This window comes from Palaemon carinicauda, chromosome 30, assembly GCF_036898095.1.
Source record: "Palaemon carinicauda isolate YSFRI2023 chromosome 30, ASM3689809v2, whole genome shotgun sequence".
Lineage (NCBI taxonomy): Eukaryota > Metazoa > Arthropoda > Malacostraca > Decapoda > Palaemonidae > Palaemon > Palaemon carinicauda.
In genome coordinates this window covers 20,718,718-20,738,862 of record NC_090754.1, presented here as the reverse complement: position 1 = coordinate 20,738,862, position 20,145 = coordinate 20,718,718, and the positions used below count along the sequence as shown (strand labels likewise).

Genomic DNA, 20,145 nt, shown 5'->3' with positions numbered 1-20,145 from the left:
GTGATATGACCGAGACTCATCGATCAAGCTTAGCAGGAGGTTTCAAAGTGCACCTTGAACTTCTCGTGGAAGAATCTGTGGTCTGATACCATCTCCGCACGAGACTGTGAGGGCGTCCACGTAGGCCTACTGAAGCCAAAGCCAAAATAGTTGACGATCCTGAACCTTTTGTGCAACCTGAGGTTGTCCAGAACGTTATACTCAGGAGGTCCATGGGTCTGGAAGTTGATGAGGACGACATCGATAAGCTTCTCGAGGAGCACCATGTGTAGCTTACGACGGAGAACCTGAAGGAGTTGGAGGCCATGCAAGTGAGCGTCGTTCAAGAACAGTTCTCTAGCGGTTAAAAGGAGGATGATGACCCTGTAGAAAAGAGACACCCAGAAAATGTTTACATAGGTTGTGCTCTTGCGCATTTAAATGACATTTGCCTGAGTCATTTCAGGAATGTTGTAAGAAGCCCAAAAAACAGAAAGTGGAAGTGATGAAGAAAATGTTTGAATTTAGAAAGTACAAAACGTTAAGTAAAAGTAAATAAAAATTAGAAAAAAAAAGAAATTTGATTTCAAGTTTTTTTGAAAAGTTAAGTGTTAATATTTTGCGCAATTTGTTAATATGTTTTGTAAAGTTAAGTGTTAATGCTTTCTGCCATTTGTTAATGTATTTTGTAAAGTTAAGTGTTCATGTTTTCTGCCACTTGTTAATGATTTCTGCCGTTTGTCCTCCTCCTCTGCCGCCCCGCCACTTTTTGACATCGCCTCATTCCACAGGTAAGATTCCACATTTTTGTTTCTGTATTTTCCATTTGTTATTGCATTACTGTACTCTATGTGTTTATTATACAGTGAACCCTCGTTTATCGCGGTAGATAGGTTCCAGACGCGGGCGCGATAGGTGAAAATCCGCGAAGTAGTGACATCATATTTACCTATTTATTTAACATGTATATTCGGACTTTTAAAACCTTCCCTTGTACGTAGTACTGTTAACAAACCACCCTTTAATGTACAGAACACTTAATGCATGTACTACAGCACCCTAAACTAAAACAGGCACAAATATTAAAGGCGATTTTATATCATGCGTTTCCTAAACACCTAAAAAGCACGATAAAAAATGGCAACCAATGTTTTGTTTACGTTCATCTCTGATCATAATGAAGAAACAAACTCATTTAGTGTACAGTACACATATATGTATAGGTTAGTTTTTGCATCGATTATATTGATTATACAGTACTGTACTGTATGTTGATTTGTTTATTACCAATGTTTTAGTTTACGTATTTTTCTTAGGACTTCCAAATGAAATGTTTTTCTTTATGACGCCGCCTGAAACGACGGCGTGTACGCTCAGTAAACAACCACGCTCAGAACAAACAAGGCATTTAACGCGCATGATGATAGTGATAAATAATGATACAGTACATACAGTATTTACAGTAAAAGCATTTACAAAATATGTTACCTTACAAATATAAATTATACAGTATTGTACGTAGCAAAGCAGGAAAACAATTTACGAGAGAGAGAGAGAGAGAGAGAGAGAGAGAGAGAGAGAGAGAGAGAGAGAGAGAGAGAGATTGTTTTACGTACGTAAATGTAAATTTTAAACAAAAAAAATATGATAGGTTACAACATGTAGACTTTTAAAACCTTCCCTTTAACTTAATGCATACAGTACGTACATTACTAAACTATAAAACAGGCAGTAAGAATATTAAAGTAAAAAATAAAGATTGTTACTGTACTCACCACGAAAGAAGTTGAAGAAAAACTTGAATGGTGATGGCGATGAATTTGCTGCACAGTAGAAATGATGATGATGAAGCTGATGATGTGTTCTACTGTGCAGCCAATGATAGTATTTTACGTCTCTTCAGACGGAGGTGTCTTTTCCTGGGACACCTCTTCAACTTCTTCCTGGGAAACTTCAATTTCTTCCGAAGGCGTACTAGCAGGAGGAACTGGCTCTTTTTTGCGAGGCTGGAAGAACATTGTGATCGGAAGTTGTTGCCGCTGCTTCTTTTTTCGATCCAAGAGCATTTTGTAGGGAGTCATTATGTCATCAACCTTGTTGCAGAATTGCATCGAGCGAACCATATCCTCGTCCCACTCTTGCAACATTTCTTTCAACTCCTTCGCGTGGTTGCAGGCCTTGGCAAGCCGTTCTAATGTTAAGCCCGTTTCTTCGACATTTTCTTGGGTCTCTTCCTGGGTATCACTCTCTTCCTCACTTGCCGATTTCGTCAGGTCTTCGAGGTCTGCGTCAGTTAGGGGCTGGGAATGGCAGTCCAACAACTCGTCGACGTCTTCAGTCGTCATGTCGCCAAACCCGTCACCTCCAATTATGGCAGCCAACTGCACAGATTTCCGTATTGCAGAGTGTTGGATTTCTGACGGAGTAAATCCCTTGTCGTCGTAAACAATATCGGGCCACAACTTCTTCCAGCTCGCATTCACGGTTGCAGGTTTCATCTCTTGAAGTGCCTTCTGAATATTCTGCAGGCACGTGGCTATGGTGTACTGCCGCCAGTACGCCTTCAAGTTAAAATCTTCATCCTCGTCATCTTGGGCAGCATCCACACACGCAACGAGGTCCGCCAAGGTATTCTTCGTGTAGAAGGCCTTGAACGCCCTGATAACCCCCTGGTCCATCGGTTGAATTAATGACGTGGTGTTGGGTGGCAGGAACTCAACCTGAATGCCCTCATGCGACAGGTCAGTTGCGTGTCCACCAGCGTTATCCATAAGGAGAAGGATCTTGAATGGCAAGCACTTCTCTAAGAGATATTTACTGACTTGCGGGATAAAACACTGGTGGAACCAGTTGGAGGTCAGCATCTTCGTAATCCATGCTTTTTGATTATGCATCCAGTACACGGGAAGGAGATTCTTATTTTTATTTTTCAAAGCGCGAGGATTTTTCGACTTATAAATAAGCCCCGGCTTTAACAAAAATCCAGCAGCATTGCCACACATCACGAGGGTAACGCGATCCTTGAATGCCTTAAAGCCAGAGGCTTTGGCTTCCTCTTTGAACAGGAAAGTTCGCGACGGCATTCTCTTCCAAAACAAGCCAGTCTCATCCATATTAAAGACTTGTTCCGGCTTGTATCCACCTTCGGCGATAATATTCTTGAACGTCTGGTTCACGTAAGTTTCAGCAGCGGCAGTGTCAGCGGAAGCAGACTCCCCATGCAGGGAAACACTTTTCAGGGCGAAGCGTTTCTGAAACTTCGCGAACCATCCTTTGCTTGCGGAAAAACGTTTCTGAGGCTGGGAATCAGTGGATGTCCCTGGTTGAGGATCATCTGCATCATCATCATCTTCAGCATGGTTGCCGTCGTCGTCTTTAGGTTCCTTTGCAGCAAAATTCTCATATAAACTCAAAGCCTTTGTTTGGATGGTGTTCGTATCCAACGCTATGTTCTTCTTCCGGCAGTCGGCAATCCACACAGCTAAAGCACCTTCCATGCGTACGATCGTTTTATTACGCGTTGTAACGACTCGCTTCGCTGATCTGCTAAAGGTGATTGCAGCCGTCTTTCTAATGTTCGCCTCGTCCTTTTTGATATACCGAACGGTGGATTCGTTGATGCCAAAATGGCGGCCGGCGGCCGCGTAACTTCTACCATCTTTTAACATGTCGAGAAGCGTAACCTTCTCAGCTATCGTCATCATCCTTCGGTGGCGTTTAGGCTCACTACCAGCCTTAAGAGAAGCAGAACGCTTGGGAGCCATTACAGTAGGATTTACGTACAGTACTGTAACAAAAAGTTCAACTTAAAAAGGTCGCACACAGCACAGATTAAACTTCACAAACTTAAGAACGTCTACTCAGCGATACGCGGTAACAGAGAGTGAACGATCCAGCCCCGCGAGAACTTTGATGCTGCGGGTAGGAGATGCGGGCAAAACACCAATCACAGGCTAGATAACAAAACTTGAGTTCTGATTCGTCATCTATCAGCGCTTGAACCAATCACAACCCGTCTTACAGTACTATGATGCGTTGGTTACCTACTCATAGAAGATGCCCCGCGCATACTGAACGTACGTAGATTAAGTACAATACCGTAATAATAATAAATAATGATAATAATACTGTACAGTAATAATAATAATAATAATGATAATAATAATAACAATAATAATTTTATTAACAACAACAACAATAATAATAATAATAACAATAATAATAATACAGCTTTACATACGCTATTTTACGCTCTCTCTCTCTCTCTCTCTCTCTCTCTCTCTCTCTCTCTCTCTCTCTCTCTCTCTCTCTCTCTCTCTCTCGTACGCTTATTCGAAATGTGATTTTTGCAACAAAGAATATTATTGGATGCAGTACTGTACTACGTACGTATACATACAAAAGATTCATGGAAAAGAAGCACATCCATTACAGTACACACCATTCTAATATGGTATGACTGCATCTGATTTGCGTTTCATGTTCGATTTAATTTTACTACGTACTGAATTATCGTATGATCACATTCTCTTTTCGTGTTTTATTTCTTTCTGTGCTGAATTATATATCATATGTAATGCAATGAACAATCAGTAAGAGCAGATATTACTAATTACAGTATTAATGGAATTACAGGTAACAAAATATCGTATTTGGGGGTCTTCAGATTTCGCAGTATTTTCGAATTTTCCGGAAAATCCGCGATATGTATATATATATGGGTTATGGAAAAACCCTGCGAAGTGGTGAATCCGCGATTGTCGAACCGCGAAGTAGCGAGGGTTCACTGTATACTTAATTTGCAGATATTAACGATTAGTTTATATATTGAATGATTCAAATGGTTGCATTTCATTGTGTTTAATACAGTTAACCCTTATAATAAAATTTAATGTGGTGTTTGTGTAGGGCTTGGAATGAACTAGGCGATTCATATGTATAACTTGATTCATCATACAAAAAAACCACGACATGAAAGCCACACCGGAACCAATTAATTTTGTATCTTGAGACATTATTGTATGTCTTTATTGAAATTATGAACTAGTATCTCCTGTGATTTTATAGCATGTTTTTATGAATCTATTCATAGCATTAAGGTTTGTATTTGTCTGAATTGAAATTATGAACCTTTATATGTTGTGGTTATAAGGGGTTGCATATCATATACCCAACATGCAGTGAATCTCCCTATTAAAGGATTATGGTTTGCATTTTGTGGGGGGTAAAAAATCAAATTTTTAAAGTACAGTACTGGTAATTTGTATTTGTCATAGCTATACAAACCTGAGTCCTGTAAGTCAACTTCCCTCAACCACCCTTCTCAGTCCTGAGCTGAAAGGTCAAAGTGACACTAGTGTAGCTGTCAGGGGCAAGGGTGCTTCTCATCCGATCCCTCCATTGATCGTTTAACATCTTGTTAAACATTTTTAACAACCGTTTCAGCTTGGATTGAAAACATCTCTTATTAAAGGACTCAGGTTTGTATTACTAGTAAAATATCACTTAGTATACTTCATAAATTTGTGATTTTAGTCCAATTTAGTATATTTTTTCTGTGGGATTTTAGGTTTATAAGAGGAAAGTACAAATTGGAACTTATTTTTTGTAATTTTTATAACAGCGAATCCGGCCGCAGTACACCCACCACAATAACATCAGGAACTAGCACTGCAGGAATTAGTGGTCTGGGTGGAACAGATATCAGTTGTGTTTCATTGTATGAGCAGGTCCAACCCCAGTTACAGGATTGGTCATTATTGCCAGAAACCCACCGAGATCCTCCTCCGCCTTCTCTTCTGTATGGCCCACATCATTTAATTAGACTTTTTGGTAAGTTGTTTACTTTCACTAGGTCTGCTTAATTTGCTTGGGATCATTAGATAAAAACGTAGAATTTTTTATTTTCCAAACTTTATTGATAAATTGACTTGAGTGCTTTAGAAAATTTTGATTTTGCTTGTACAGTACATGTCAAACAAACTTTCTGGTCAAATTTTTTCTAAAGGTAATTGAATTTTTTGGGAATGGAAAAGTCCAAACTGTATTTTGAGTTGTGGATTTTCTATTTTTTCTGTTAAGTATTACAAAGTTTTCTAACAAAGTTATAAATTATTTTAATGTATCAGGACCGTAACCTATTGAATACTGCTCTTTGTCAATTTTGTGTTGCTGATTGGTTGTCAATAATGCAAAATGGGCAAAAAAAAAGTCACAGGCGGAGGTTAATTGAGACACATGGTATAAGTTACATCTTTTTCCATTAATTAATTCAAATTCTCACTGCAGGAGGGCATAGGCAACAGTAGTGTTAGTTTTTAATGTGATGGCACCGTCGTTCAATTAGTTCATTATGCATGTTGCATAAGATTTTTCATAACTCTGACCATCCTTTACATTCAGATCTCCCTGGACAATTCTATCCTGTTCGTAATACTAGGCAGGCAGTTAATTCTAATAGCCAGGCCTTCTCCATTACGAGGCTCAATACTACGCAGTACTCTAGAAGTTTTATTCCAGCTGTTACCAAGTTGTGGAATGATCTTCCTAATCGGGTGGTTGAATCAGTAGAACTTCAAAAGTTCAAAGTTGGAGCAAATGCTTTTTTGTTGACCAGGCGGACATGAGTCTTTTTATAGTTTATTTATGACATATTTGTTTTTGACGTTGTTAGTAGTTTATATATGACATGTCTGTTTTGACGTTGTTACTTATTTTAGAATGATTTATTGTTAATTTGTTCTCTTCATTTATTTATTTCCTTATTTCCTTTCCTCACTGGGCTATTTTTCCCTGTTGGAGCCCCTGGGCTTATAGCATCTTGCTTTTCCAACTAGGGTTGTAGCTTGGATAGTAATAATAATAATAATAATAGGAAATGCAATAGTATCTAATATGCCATGGTTATTATATTCATAATTATGCTGTACCTGAAAAAATAACCCATCTTTTATATAGAAACAACAAAAGAGGAAAATCTTCCCTCACGAAAAATAGAAATACACATTCAAGAATTGTATCAGATTAGATATTTTACCTTTCAAAAGATTTATTGACACTTGAAGAAAGTTGTAATTCAACGTCTTTACTAATTTTTGCTCTGTACATTTTTTGATAGTGCTATTTTTAGTTTATCATTAATATGAATTCACTCTTTGTGATTATCCATATTAACAACATTTGAACCTACTTTGAATTACAAAGTAGCTTTTTTGGGCTCAAGCCATGTCGTCCTGATGGAAGGTTCCTATAGGTAGCTTTTTAAGTGATATTTGGCTACAGTGATATTCCCAGAGAGTTAACCTTTAGGTCTCCAGAATTCTAACTCCTGGTGCGAATATCCTTAAAATTTCCCTTAAGGATATCGCATAATATCAGGGGACGTATATCTTGATACGACACATAGCAATCTTCACCCCGAATGGCGTTTTCGTTTCGAGGGGGAAGAGTGGCAAAAATAGAAGGGGAGCCGTTATCAAGGTTACCCTTCATCCCGTATTACTATTCAGTATCTAGATGGCGCTGTATCCAAGATGGCGCTCATTCTTATTTTTGTAGCGATTTTGCACGGTGGTGTTCCCTGTTGATCTAACGATTTGATTGCTTTTGAGAGGATTTAATATGCAATCTCCAGCTTCTTTTGCCACTGGAAAGTTGAGTATTTATTCTTAACAGTGTATATTTTTTAGCTCCTGTTTCACAGTGAAATTAGAGTAATTTATTGTGTTAAGGAGCTAGGCCTGTCACCGAGGGTGCCATAGGCGCTGTCGTTCGTTATGCATGTGTTATTTAGTTAGCAGAACGACTTTCCCGGTTGTACATATATACCAAGTCACTTCCCCCAATTTTGTGGGGTAGCCGACTTTTACAAATGAAACAAAAACAAAAAGGTGACCTCTACTCTCTACGTTCCTCCCAGCCTAACAAGGGACTCAACTGAGTTCAGCTGGTACTGCTAGGGTGCCACAGCCCACCCTCCCCCATTATCCACCACAGATGAAGCTTCATAGTGCTGAATCCCCTACTGCTGCTACCTCCGTGGTCATCTAAAGCATCGGAGGCAGCAGCAGGGCCTACCGGAACTGCGTCACAATCGCTCGCCATTCATTCCTATTTCTAGCACGCTCTCTTGCCTCTCTCACATCTATCCTCCTATCACCCAGAGCTTCCTTCACTCCATCTATCCACCCAAACCTTGATCTTCCTCTTGTACTTCTCCCATCAACTCTTGCATTTATCACCTTCTTTAGCAGACAGCCATTTTCCATTCTCTCAACATGGCCAAACCACCTCAACACATTCATATCCACTCTAGCTGCTAACTCATTTCTTACACCCGTTCTCACTCTCACCACTTCGTTCCTAACCCTATCTACTCAAGATACACCAGCCATACTCCTTAGACACTTCATCTCAAACACATTCAATTTCTGTCTCTCCATCGCTTTCATTCCCCACAACTCCGATCCATACATCACAGTTGGTACAATCACTTTCTTATATAGAACTCTCTTTACATTCATGCCCAACCCTCTATTTTTTACTACTCCCGTAACTGCCCCCAACACTTTGCAACCTTCATTCACTCTCTGACGTACATCTGCTTCCACTCCACCATTTGCTGCAACAACAGACCCCAAGTACTTAAACTGATCCACCTCCTCAAGTAACTCTCCATTCAACATGACATTCAACCTTGCACCACCTTCCCTTCTCGTACATCTCATAACCTTACTCTTACCCACATTAACTCTCAACTTCCTTCTCTCACACACACTTCCAAATTCTGTCACTAATCGGCCAAGCTTCTCTTCTGTGTCTGCAAGCAGTACAGTATCATCCGCTAACAATAATTGATTTACCACCCATTCATGGTCATTCTCGTCTACCAGTTTTAATCCTCGTCCAAGCACTCGAGCATTCACCTGTCTCACCACTCCATCCACATACAAGTTAAACAACCACAGCGACATCACACATCCCTGTCTCAGCCCCACTCTCACTGGAAACCAATCACTCACTTCATTTCCTATCCTAACACATGCTTTACTACCTTAGTAGAAACTTTTCACTGCTTGCAACAACCTTCCACCAACTCCATATAACCTCATCACATTCCACATTGCTTCCCTATCAACTCTATCATACGCTTTCTCCAGATCCATAAACGCAACATACACCTCCTTACCTTTTGCTAAATATTTCTCGCATATCTGCCTTACTGTAAAAATCTGATTCATACAACCCCTACCTCTTCTAAAACCACCCTGTATTTCTAAGATTGCATTCTCTGTTTTATCCTTTGTCCTATTAATCATTACTCTACCATACACTTTTCCAACTACGCTTAACAAACTAATACCTCTTGAATTACAACACTCATGCACATCTCCTTTACCCTTATATAGTGGTACAATACATGCACAAACCCAATCTACTGGTACCATTGACAACACAAAACACATATTAAACAATCTCACCAACCATTCAAGTACAGTCACACCCCCTTCCTTCAACATCTCAGCTCACACCATCCATACCAGACGCTTTTCCTATTCTCGTTTCATCTAGTGCTCTCCTCACTTCATCTATTGTAATCTCTCTCTCATTCTCATCTCCCATCACTGGCACCTCAACACCTAACAGCAATTATATCTGCCTCCCTATTATCCTCAACATTCAGTAAACTTTCAAAATATTCTGCCCATCTTTTCCTTACCTCCTCTCCTTTTAACAACCTTTCATTCCCATCTTTCACTGTCTCTTCAATTCTTGAGCCAGCCTTCCTTACTCTCTTCACTTCTTTCCAAAACTTCTTATTCTCTTCATATGAATGACCCAATCCCTGACCCCACCTCATGTCAGCTGCCCTCTTTGCCTCACGTACCTTGCGCTTTACTTCCACATTTTTCTCTCTATATATTTCATACTTCTCTATACTATTACTCTGCAGCTATTCTTCAAAAGCCCTCTTTTTCTCTTCCACTTTTACCTTCACTCCTTCATTCCACCATTCACTGCCCTTCCTCATGCTGCCTCCAACAACCTTCTTGCCACACACATCACTTGCAATCCCAACAAAATTTTCTTTTACTAACTTCCACTCCTCCTCTAAATTACCAGTTTCTCTTACTTTCACTTCGTCATATGTCATTTTCAACCCTCCTTCCCTCTGAGTGCCGCTGCAGGCGGCAACCCTATCTGGTTTTGCCATAGAGTAGTTCACTCCGGAATGACTAGGCTAGGGTTTTCTGTCTCCCACCTTTGCCGGCTAGATCCCAGCTTTGGTTTTCGACAGAACCTCAGAGTGTTCAGTCTTTCTGCTGGTGGCAGAGCAGCAGGGTGAGTAGTCACTCCCCTGCCGGCTTACAGTAGCCGGCATAGGAGGCTAAGCCTCCCTAGGCCGCACATGAAGTGGTAGTTTGATGCTGCCACCTTCTCCCCTGCGCTCTGGAAGACTAGTCCTGTGTCGGCAGACCCTAGGCTGAAGAATAGTATTCTTCTGTCGTCTAGGATTTCGCCGATAGTGAAACATTGTTTCTCTCTTGTGTGGAGGCGGGGGCAATCCTGCCGCCTTCTTCTACACTTGATAGATTCAGCAGACCCTAGGCTGAAGAATAGTTATTCTTCTGCCGCCTAGGATGGCGCCGATGCTGAAACATTGTTTCACTCTTGTTTGGAAGTGGCAGCAATCCTGCCGCCTTCTTCTGCACTTGATACAGGACCCTTTTCCCTTCACCTCTGTCCTTTAGCGATGACTTAGTCATCGCAATCCTGTGGGCGTTGTCCTCCAATCTCACCGCTTGCCGGCGGGTTACGATGCCGGCCGGGCTCCTACATAAGCAGCTGTTTAGTCACTCAGTCTTTTTCTTATGGACACAAGGCTCCGGAAAGGTTGTGCTGGCTATGACGGATGCCGGTGGGAGACCCTTCTGCTGCTGAAGGTTCTTCAGTCCTCCCTTGGACTGCCATCCACATTCCTGAGACCGGCAATGCCGACAACGGATCTTGCGGCTGGATGGTAGCCTGAATGATGCATTCTCCCCTTCCATTTGAACCTTCATTCTGGAGGAAGTCGGTAAGGTTATATACTTACACCCTTATTTATTGTAAACATACATTTTAATAAGGCAGCCCTTCACTCCATGCTTTTTCTCTCTCTCAGCTAGTGCCGCCTGGTACTAACCCTGGGCCGGTGCCGCCAGGTACTAGCCCTGCCGCCAACATGCCGGCTAAACCGCAGTATATGATTATACAGTAGCCAGTATATTTGCAGTATAGTATATACTGCAGATAGAAAACTATTGTATATATTATACAGTACAGTAGTTACTTTCCAACATATTTTGTGTATCCTTGCAAAGTCTTTTGCTAAGACTAATCCTATATTGAAAGAATAGAATGCCTTCAATACTCTGATAAGAAATCAGTTAATAACTTACCCTACAATATCAAATAGTTTAGAGGGATCAGTGGTAGAACACTTTTCTATCCCTAGAGGTTAGAACCCTTCTCTTTTGAGTTTTCCCTGATCAGGAAACTATATACAGTAGTCTTAATATTGGAAGGGGAGGTCACAGCAATTGGCCGGGAGGGATACACAAGTATGTGTCTTTTCTAATTTCTAGATGTCGCCGGCTGGATTGATCCGCCAGGTGCTGGCCATGCTGACAACACGCCGGCTGAACTACAGCATATGATTATACAGTAGCCAGTATATTTGCAGTATAGTATATACTGCAAACAGAAAACTATAGTATTTATTAAACAGAAATTATTTTTCAACATACCTTGTGTACCCTTGTACAGTCTTTTGCTGAGACCAATCCTATATTGAAAGAATAGAATTCCTTCAATACTCTGATTGGAAATCAGTTAATACTTACCCCACAATATTAAATAATTAAGAAGGGTGAGTGGCAGTGTACACTTTTTTTATCCCTAGAGGTTAGAACCCTTCTCTTTTGAGTTGCCCTGATAAAGGAAACTCTATATCTTTAATATTGGGGGGGGGGGAGGTCACAGCAATTGGCTGGAAGGGATGCACAAGTATGTGTCTTTCCCTATTTCTTTTCTAGCTTACTATCCTAAACTATAATGATTAAAATATGAATATTTGCATATCTGTTTATCATGTGAGATAAGCAATCGCATACTCATTTTTTTCTTTACAGGAGGAACCCCAGATGAAATGCGATATGATCTTCTGCAACCATAGGAGTAGGAACTTCTACGGTCACAAAGCATGCAGGTCTCATACCCCCTACACCATCATTACCAAATCCCTGCAATATTGGGACCCCCAAGTCTGCAATATCTGCTGGTCCTTGGTGACCGAATGTTTCGACGACCCTAAGCCAATGGAGTCGAGTGATGCGGCGCGTGAAAATCTGCGCAAGTGGGTAAGAGGGTTCCAGAAGAACTCTCCGGGACTATATCTACCTAACGATAGGATGCGTAGCTTGCTGTTCCCGAAAGTGGGTAGTGAAATGGTTGTGCCCCAAGGAAGACTCAAACCTCCCTGCGTCCAGATTGCCATTGAGACGGATGTCAGGGAGGCGTTGCAAAGTATGGACATCCACAGGAGGTAAGGATATCGGAAATGTCTATGGACACTGAAAAGGATCTATTAAAGGATAATCCCGAGGAGGAGTCTACTCTACCTCTGGAAGATGATGATGATGTCGGGTCGGAGTTCCTTCCGTCTGTGCCGGCACCGGAGCCGTTACCCTCGACGTCTTCACCTTCTACCCCTCCATTGGACAATATGAGCAGGCACTGGCCCATCGTACGTATTTAATGGAGAACATTCGCAAACGAGGCGAAGCAAGGGAAGTGAAATTCGAGAGAGAGCTCCGTGAAGCTCCACTTATCGCATCCCGAGGGCCATATATAGGACCCAGAGGCCAAGACCTCCTGACCTGCTCCAAAACCAATCCCTGGAGGTATGCGGAGTTTATGCCGATTTCAAACGGCAAACTCTACATCTCAGAGAAGATGGAGCTGTCCCCTTAGACGACATTCAGTTTTGGCCAAGCTTTAATGCTTACCCTGATTGCTTCATTTGACTGAAGCATGAACCAATGCCAAAAGAGGAGACGGAACCGAAGGAGGTCATGGTTTTCGACCACGATAAGGCACAGGCTCTCTTATCAAGTAACCTGAGAAAGGCGAGCTATTCGGTGTTGAAAGTGTCCGCCTTGAGCAAGAAACACCCTACCTTTCTTGCTCCTGCTTCAATAGCCTTCCCCTTTACATTGAAGGCATTTAAATCTGTTGCCAAGGCAGTGGAGGCAGGCAAGCCATGCCCTGCACTAAAAGAGTGCAAGCCTCTGTCGTTAGCCTTTCCCATGCAGGAGAAGGAATGGAAGGAAGTCCACCTAACCTTCTCAGTAGGTAAACTGGACGCAGACATCGCTGGACCACAGTTTAACGAGAATGTCTCTTTCTGACCTTGTCTTGTGCAGGGAACAAGAGACGAAGGAGAGACTTGTGGCATCTTTATCCCTACAAAACTGCATAGAGATGTGTGCAGGCCAACGAAGTAACCCAGACATGCTCATGGTCCTGGCCAAAATGCATATGGCCACCCTAGTAAAGGACCTGTATGCATTCATGAAGGCTAGGAGAGCCTGCAGAGAGTTCGTGTTCGGTGCTGCAACAGTAAAACATAAACCCAGGAAGCTGATATCTTCTAACATCTGGGGTAAAGACCTCTTCCCGAACGAAGTAGTCAAAGAGGTAGTCGAGAAAGCCATCATGGAGAATAGGAACCTTCTCCAGAAGTGGGGCATCTCTTCAAAGAGGAAGTCTTCCCCGGATGCGGGTCCCCAACCTGAAAGGAAGACGAAGAAGTCTAGACTTCCCCCACGGTCTGCTCAACAACTTCCCACAGTGACTATGACCGCGGTGCCCAAAGTAGTGGCCCAAACATAGACCACCTTCCAAGTGGTGCCTCAACAGCTGGTTACCCAGTCACCAGCATTTAATCCCAGGTTTGAGAGGCAAACCACTACCTTTCGATTGAAAGGTAAAGTATCCAGACGGGGCTCCTCTAGACATCCCTCAAGAGGAAGGGGAGGATGCGGTCGAGGAGGTAAACCCTCCGATCAATTGAAGCGAGGAGACCCTCCCGGTAGGAGGGAGGCTCCAACAATTTCAGGATTGTTGGACCTTCTATCTTCGGGCCCACTGCCTAATCAAGATTGGACTAGGATGGAAACGGAACAAGTCTCCACCATCATTTCCTCAACTCTTCCAACACTCCACCCCCGCATTAAAAGAATTACCCTATAGCTCATGAGCATACAGGTTATTAGGAAAGCAAAGTCCATCAAATTCCAGGGAAGGGTGTTTTGTGTTCCCAAGAAGGACTCAGAAAAATTCAGAGTCATTCTGGACTTGTCGCCACTGAACAAGTTAATAAAAAACAGCAAGTTCGGGATGTTAATCCTTCAACACATAAGGACTCTGTCATAAAAAGGGGCGTTCATAGTCTCGATAGACCTGACAGATGCCTATGGGCACCTTCTAGTCAGTCGCCCTCTCTCCTCCTACCTAGGATTCAAGTTCCAGAAGATAAAGTATGTTCTAAGACCCATACCCTTTGGACTAAACATAGTTCCAAGTATCTTCATGGAACTTGTAGATGCAGTCGTGCAACAACTATGCCTAGAAGTCATTCAGGTAGAAGCGTATCTAGACGACTGGCTGGTGCGGGCAGCATCTGAAACGGCTTGTCTGCAAGCATCCAAAGAAGTGATTCAGTTCCTGGAACATCTAGGATGCAAGATCAACTTCAAGAAGTCTCGACTCTCTCCAGCTCAAGGTTTCAATGGTTGGAAAGCCATTGGAACCTGAGGTCACATTGTCTCTCCATGCCCTCAGGGAAGAGGAGGGAGATCACAGGGTCTGTCAAGAGACTACTGTAATCCGACAGGATTTCAGGACGCCAACAGGAAAGAGTACTGGGCTCTCTCCAGTTCGCAGAAGTAACAGACCCAGTGCTAAGAGCACATCTGAAAGATGCGTCAGGAGTCTGGAGAAGATACGCATCAAACGCTCGAAGAGATCTAAAATGACTGATATCGGGCTTACTACGATCACTTCTCAACCCATGGTCAAAGGCCAAGAGCCTAATGAGGACCGTGCCCTTGCAACCACCTCTGCCGTCGATGACCATCCACATGGATGCCTCGACGGAAGAGTAGGGAGTTCACTCCCATCAAAGGAAAATCCAAGAGACTTGGTCATCTCTGTTCAAGGCCTTTCTCATCAGTATTTTGGAAGCCATGGCAGTACTCTTGACATTGGGAAATCTCTCCCCTCACAGATTAGTCCACATCAGGCTGATCTTGGACAGCGAAGTGATAGTGAGATGTTTGAACCGACAAGGCTCGAGATCATCCCATATCAACCATGTGATATTAGCCATCCTTTGTCTAAAGAGATGGCACCTATCAGCAGTTCACTTACAAAGGTTCCGCAATGTGACAGCGGATGCTCTATTCAGGCTCAAGCCGATAGACTCAGAATGGTCCCCAGTCGCAGACTCATTCTCTTCCATCTTGGAACAAGTCCCGGAACTGCAGATTGACCTCTTCGCAATGAGCGACATCAAGAAACTACCTCGATATGTAGCCCTATATGAGGACCCTCTAGAGGAGATAACGGACGCCATGTCCCTAGTTTGGAACGAATGGACCCGGAATTTCCTGTTCCTTCTATCCAATCTCCTGCTGAAGGTCCTCAACAAGCTGAGATCTTTCCAGAGAACGGCAGCTCTAGCGGCCTCAAAGTGGTCCAAGAGCAACTGGTTCCCTTTAGTGATGGAACTGAGGCTGGGGCTGGTCCTTTTACCGAACCCAGCACTAACTCAACGTGTTCAGAAGTCGACTGTCTTCGCTTCATCACAGAGAACCCAAAACCTTCATTTCATGATTTTCTCACCTTAGCGGTTAAGAAAAGATTTGGGATCTCAAAAGGCAGTATAGACTTCTTAGAAGAATACAAGTCTAAGTCAACTAAAAGACAATATGAATCGTCTTGGAAAAAGTGGGTTGTTTTTGTTAAAGCAAAAGGACCGAAAGAAATTTCAATAGACTTCTGTCTGTCCTCCTTTATCCACCTTCATAAACAAGGTCTGGCAGCCAACACGATAACTACGTGCAAGTCACCCCTGACTAGACCTCTTGTATACGCCTTTCAAGTGGACCTGACGAACGAAATCTTTAACAAGATCCCGAAGGCATGCGCTAGACTTAGGCCTGCAGCTCCTCCGAAGCCCATTTCATGGTCTTTGGACAGGGTCCTACATTATGCTTCATCTGTGAACAATGAAGATTGTTCTCTCAAGGATCTAACCCAGAAGGTTATTTTCCTGTTCGCTATATCCTCAGGGGCTCGAGTTAGTGAAATAGTAGCCCTATCAAGAAATGAGGGCCACATTCAGTTAACAGAAGTGGGAGAACTGAATCTCCTTCCTGATTCAGCCTTTCTCATCAAGAATGAGCTACTCACTAAGAGATGGGGTCCCTGGAGAATCTGCCCTCTGAAAGATGTCTCTCTATGTCCAGTAGAGTGTCTAAAGGTCTGTCTTCGTAGAACTTCAGACTTCAGGGGAGGACAGCTCTTCAAAGGAGAAACTTCAGAATCAAACTTATTCCTAAAACAACTGAGGGCGAAGCTCACCTACTTTATTCGCCGAGCGGATCCTGACAGTACACCCGCAGGTCATGATCCGAGAAAAATTGCTTCATCACTGAACTTTTTTCAGTATAGGGACTTTGAGCGTTTTCACTCATATACTGGATGGAAATCATCCAGAGTGTTCTACAAACACTACCCTAAGCAAGTCCATGAACTGAAGCATTATGTGGTGGCGGCAGGTAGTGTATTAAAACCTGTCGTCTAGTGCTGCGATCAACAGTTAATTGATTGGGACTATCAATTAGGGTGAAAAGGTGTTGACACTTCCAGTGTGATACCTTTTAAGTGAGTGTCACCATGGTGACACTAAGACTGTTCAAAATCTTAGGTGTGGAATTATACAGATAACACTTGTGCCGTGTGTACATAGTACACAGTGTTGATAGTATACAACATTTACAGAAATTTTATTGGGAAAATTTATCAAAAATTTTCAAATTTAGAGTGGCACTCATCATTTCCTCCCTTTCTGGGAGAAAAATATTTTCTGTATACGTTGTACGTATAATTCCCGTAACACGTTACACTCGTTACACTCATTCCATTTGGTCATTTATTCGAAATAAATGACTATTAGAGTGTAATTGCATCTTATTTCGCCCTACAATTAGCACATTAAATATGCCAGAGTTCTCTTACTTATTTATTTAAGTAAACTTCATATTATTGTATGCTTACAAACAATGGATATAGATGACACATAGTTGTTCCAACAACATATACAAACCGTGATACCGTTTGTATATCTAGTGGATACTTATGTTTGTTCATACAATATATGCAAACCTTGAGGCCCCTTTTCTACCGTCGAGTATGACTCTTTCCTGTAGGGGGCAGGAAGCACTAACATTGTCTATGATTAGTGGTAATGACGGATAACGGTAACGTCATTTATCTCAATGGTCCGGATGACCATAGAAAAATTGTCCCAAGGTTAAGGCACCTATGAAAATCCACAGATACAGCACTTTCTAGTAATTCTCTGGTAAACTTCCATCAGGACGACATGGCTTGAGCCCAAAAATCGGATTTTGAGCGAAGCGAAAAATCTATTTTTGGGTGAGATAGCCAAGTCGTCCTGATGTACCCGCCCTCCTTTTCTATAGAAAAGGCCTTGGCAGGATCCCTCCCGAAATTACTATATCTGTAGCACTATGTTCAATGCTACAAGGAATAAGCGCCATATTGGATACTGCGCCATCTAGATACTCAATGGTAGTACGGGAGGAAGGGTAACCTTGATAACGGCTCCCCTTTTATTTTTGCCACTCTTCCCCCTCAAAACGAAAACGCTATTTGGGGTGAAGATTGCTATGTGTTGTATTATTATTATTATTATTATTACTATCCAAGCTACAACCCTAGTTGGAAAAGCAAGATGCTATAAGCCCAGGGGCTCCAACAAGGAAAAATAGCCCAGTGAGGAAAGGAAATAAGGAAATAAATGAATGAAGAGAACAAATTAACAATAAATCATTCTAAAGTAAGTAACAATGTCAAAACAGACATGTCATATATAAACTATTAACAACATCAAAAACAAATATGTCATAAATAAACTATAAAAAGACTCATGTCCGCCTGATCAACAAAAAAGCATTTGCTCCAACTTTGAACTTTTGAAGTTCTACTGATTCAACCACCCGATTAGGAAGATCATTCCACAACTTGGTAACAGCTGGAATAAAACTTCTAGAGTACTGCGTAGTATTGAGCCTCGTGATGGAGAAGGCCTGGCTATTAGAATTAACTGCCTGCCTAGTATTACGAACAGGATAGAATTGTCCAGGGAGATCTGAATGTAAAGGATGATCAGAGTTATGAAAAATCTTATGCAACATGCTTAATGAACTAATTGAACGACAGTGCCAGAGATTAATATCTAGATCAGGAATAAGAAATTTAATAGACCGTAAGTTTCTGTCCAACAAATTAAGATGAGAATCAGCAGCTGAAGACCAGACAGGAGAACAATACTCAAAACAAGGTAGAATGAAAGAATTAAAAGACTTCTTCAGAATAGATTGTTCACCGAAAATCTTGAAAGACTTTCTCAATAAGCCTATTTTTTGTGCAATTGAAGAAGACACAGACCTTATATGTTTCTCAAAAGGAAATTTACTGTCGAGAATCACACCTAAAATTCTGAAAGAGTCATACATATTTAAAGAAACATTATCAATACTGAGATCCGGATGTTGAGGAGCCACCGTCCTTGACCTACTTACAATCATACTTTGAGTTTTGTTAGGATTCAACTTCATACCCCATAATTTGCACCATGCACTATTAAGGGATTCACCAACCCTAGATCTACATTCAGGGGATGGAATTGATGCAAAGAGAGTAGCATCATCTGCATATGCAACAAGCTTGTTTTCTAGGCCAAACCACATGTCATGTGTATATAGTATGAAAAGTAATGGGCCAAGAACACTACCCTGTGGAACACCGGATATCACATTCCTATAATCACTATGGTGCCCATCAACAACAACTCTTTGAGATCTATTACTTAAAAAATCAATAATAATGCTAAGAAACGACCCACCCACTCCCAACTGTTTCAGTTTGAAAACAAGGGCCTCTTGATTAACACGGTCAAAGGCAGCACTAAAATCAAGGCCAATCATACGAACTTCCTGACCACAATCAAGGGATTTCTGTACAGCATTGGAGATTGTGAGAAGGGCATCACATGCTCCAAGGCCTTTACGAAAACCAAATTGCAAACTAGGGAGTAGATGATTACCTTCAGCAAACCTATTAAGATGTTTTGCCAGAAGGCGTTCAAAAACTTTAGATAATATGGGAGTTATGGAAATTGGGCGGTAATCAGTGGGATTTGAGCTACCACAAACACATTTACATAGAGGAGTAACATTACCAATTCTCCAACTAGTGCTAAAAGCTCCTCTTCTTGCTAACTTGCGCAAAATAACAGATAACTTTGGAGCTAAGAAATCTGCTGTCTTTATAAAAAACAAAGGAAAATAGCATTTGGGTTTACACCTCCATAAGCATCAAGGTCCACCAACAGAGCTTTAATCTCACGAGATCGAAAAGCTAAACTAGTTAGTTTAGCCTCAGGAAAACAGGAATGAGGAAGTTCAAGTTTTTCATTACTCTGTTTACTGTCAAAAACATCAGCCAAAAGGGTTGCCTTTTCCTTTGGAAAGTGAGTGACTCAGCCATCTGGTTTAAGTAAAGGAGGAACTGTTGCATCTACACCAAAGAGTGCAGATTTAAGGGTAGACCACCATTTATGTTCCTGAGTTGTACCAGAAAGTGTTTCTTTTATGGTTAAATTGTACTCCTTTTCAGTTGAGGCATAAACTCTCTGAGCAAAAGCTCGAAGCTGAGTACTGTATAGTTGTTCCAGGTCAAATCTGATCTGTTACCCTTCCAAAGATGATAGGCCTCCTGTTTCTCCAAATAAGCACGTCTACAATCATCATT

The 20,145-nt window shown here is 41.7% G+C and overlaps 1 protein-coding gene across 5 annotated transcripts in view; it reads left to right on the top strand.

Annotated features, from left to right (window-relative positions):
- msl-3 (male-specific lethal 3) overlaps nt 1–20,145 on the top strand; it is a 267,550-nt gene that overhangs the window by 190,797 nt on the left and 56,608 nt on the right. For all 5 annotated transcript variants that reach the window (XM_068353489.1, XM_068353492.1, XM_068353491.1 and 2 more), the window contains one exon: nt 5,603–5,811. In XM_068353489.1, the coding sequence (XP_068209590.1) occupies nt 5,603–5,811 (209 nt within the window). The remainder of the gene's footprint in view (nt 1–5,602; nt 5,812–20,145) is intronic.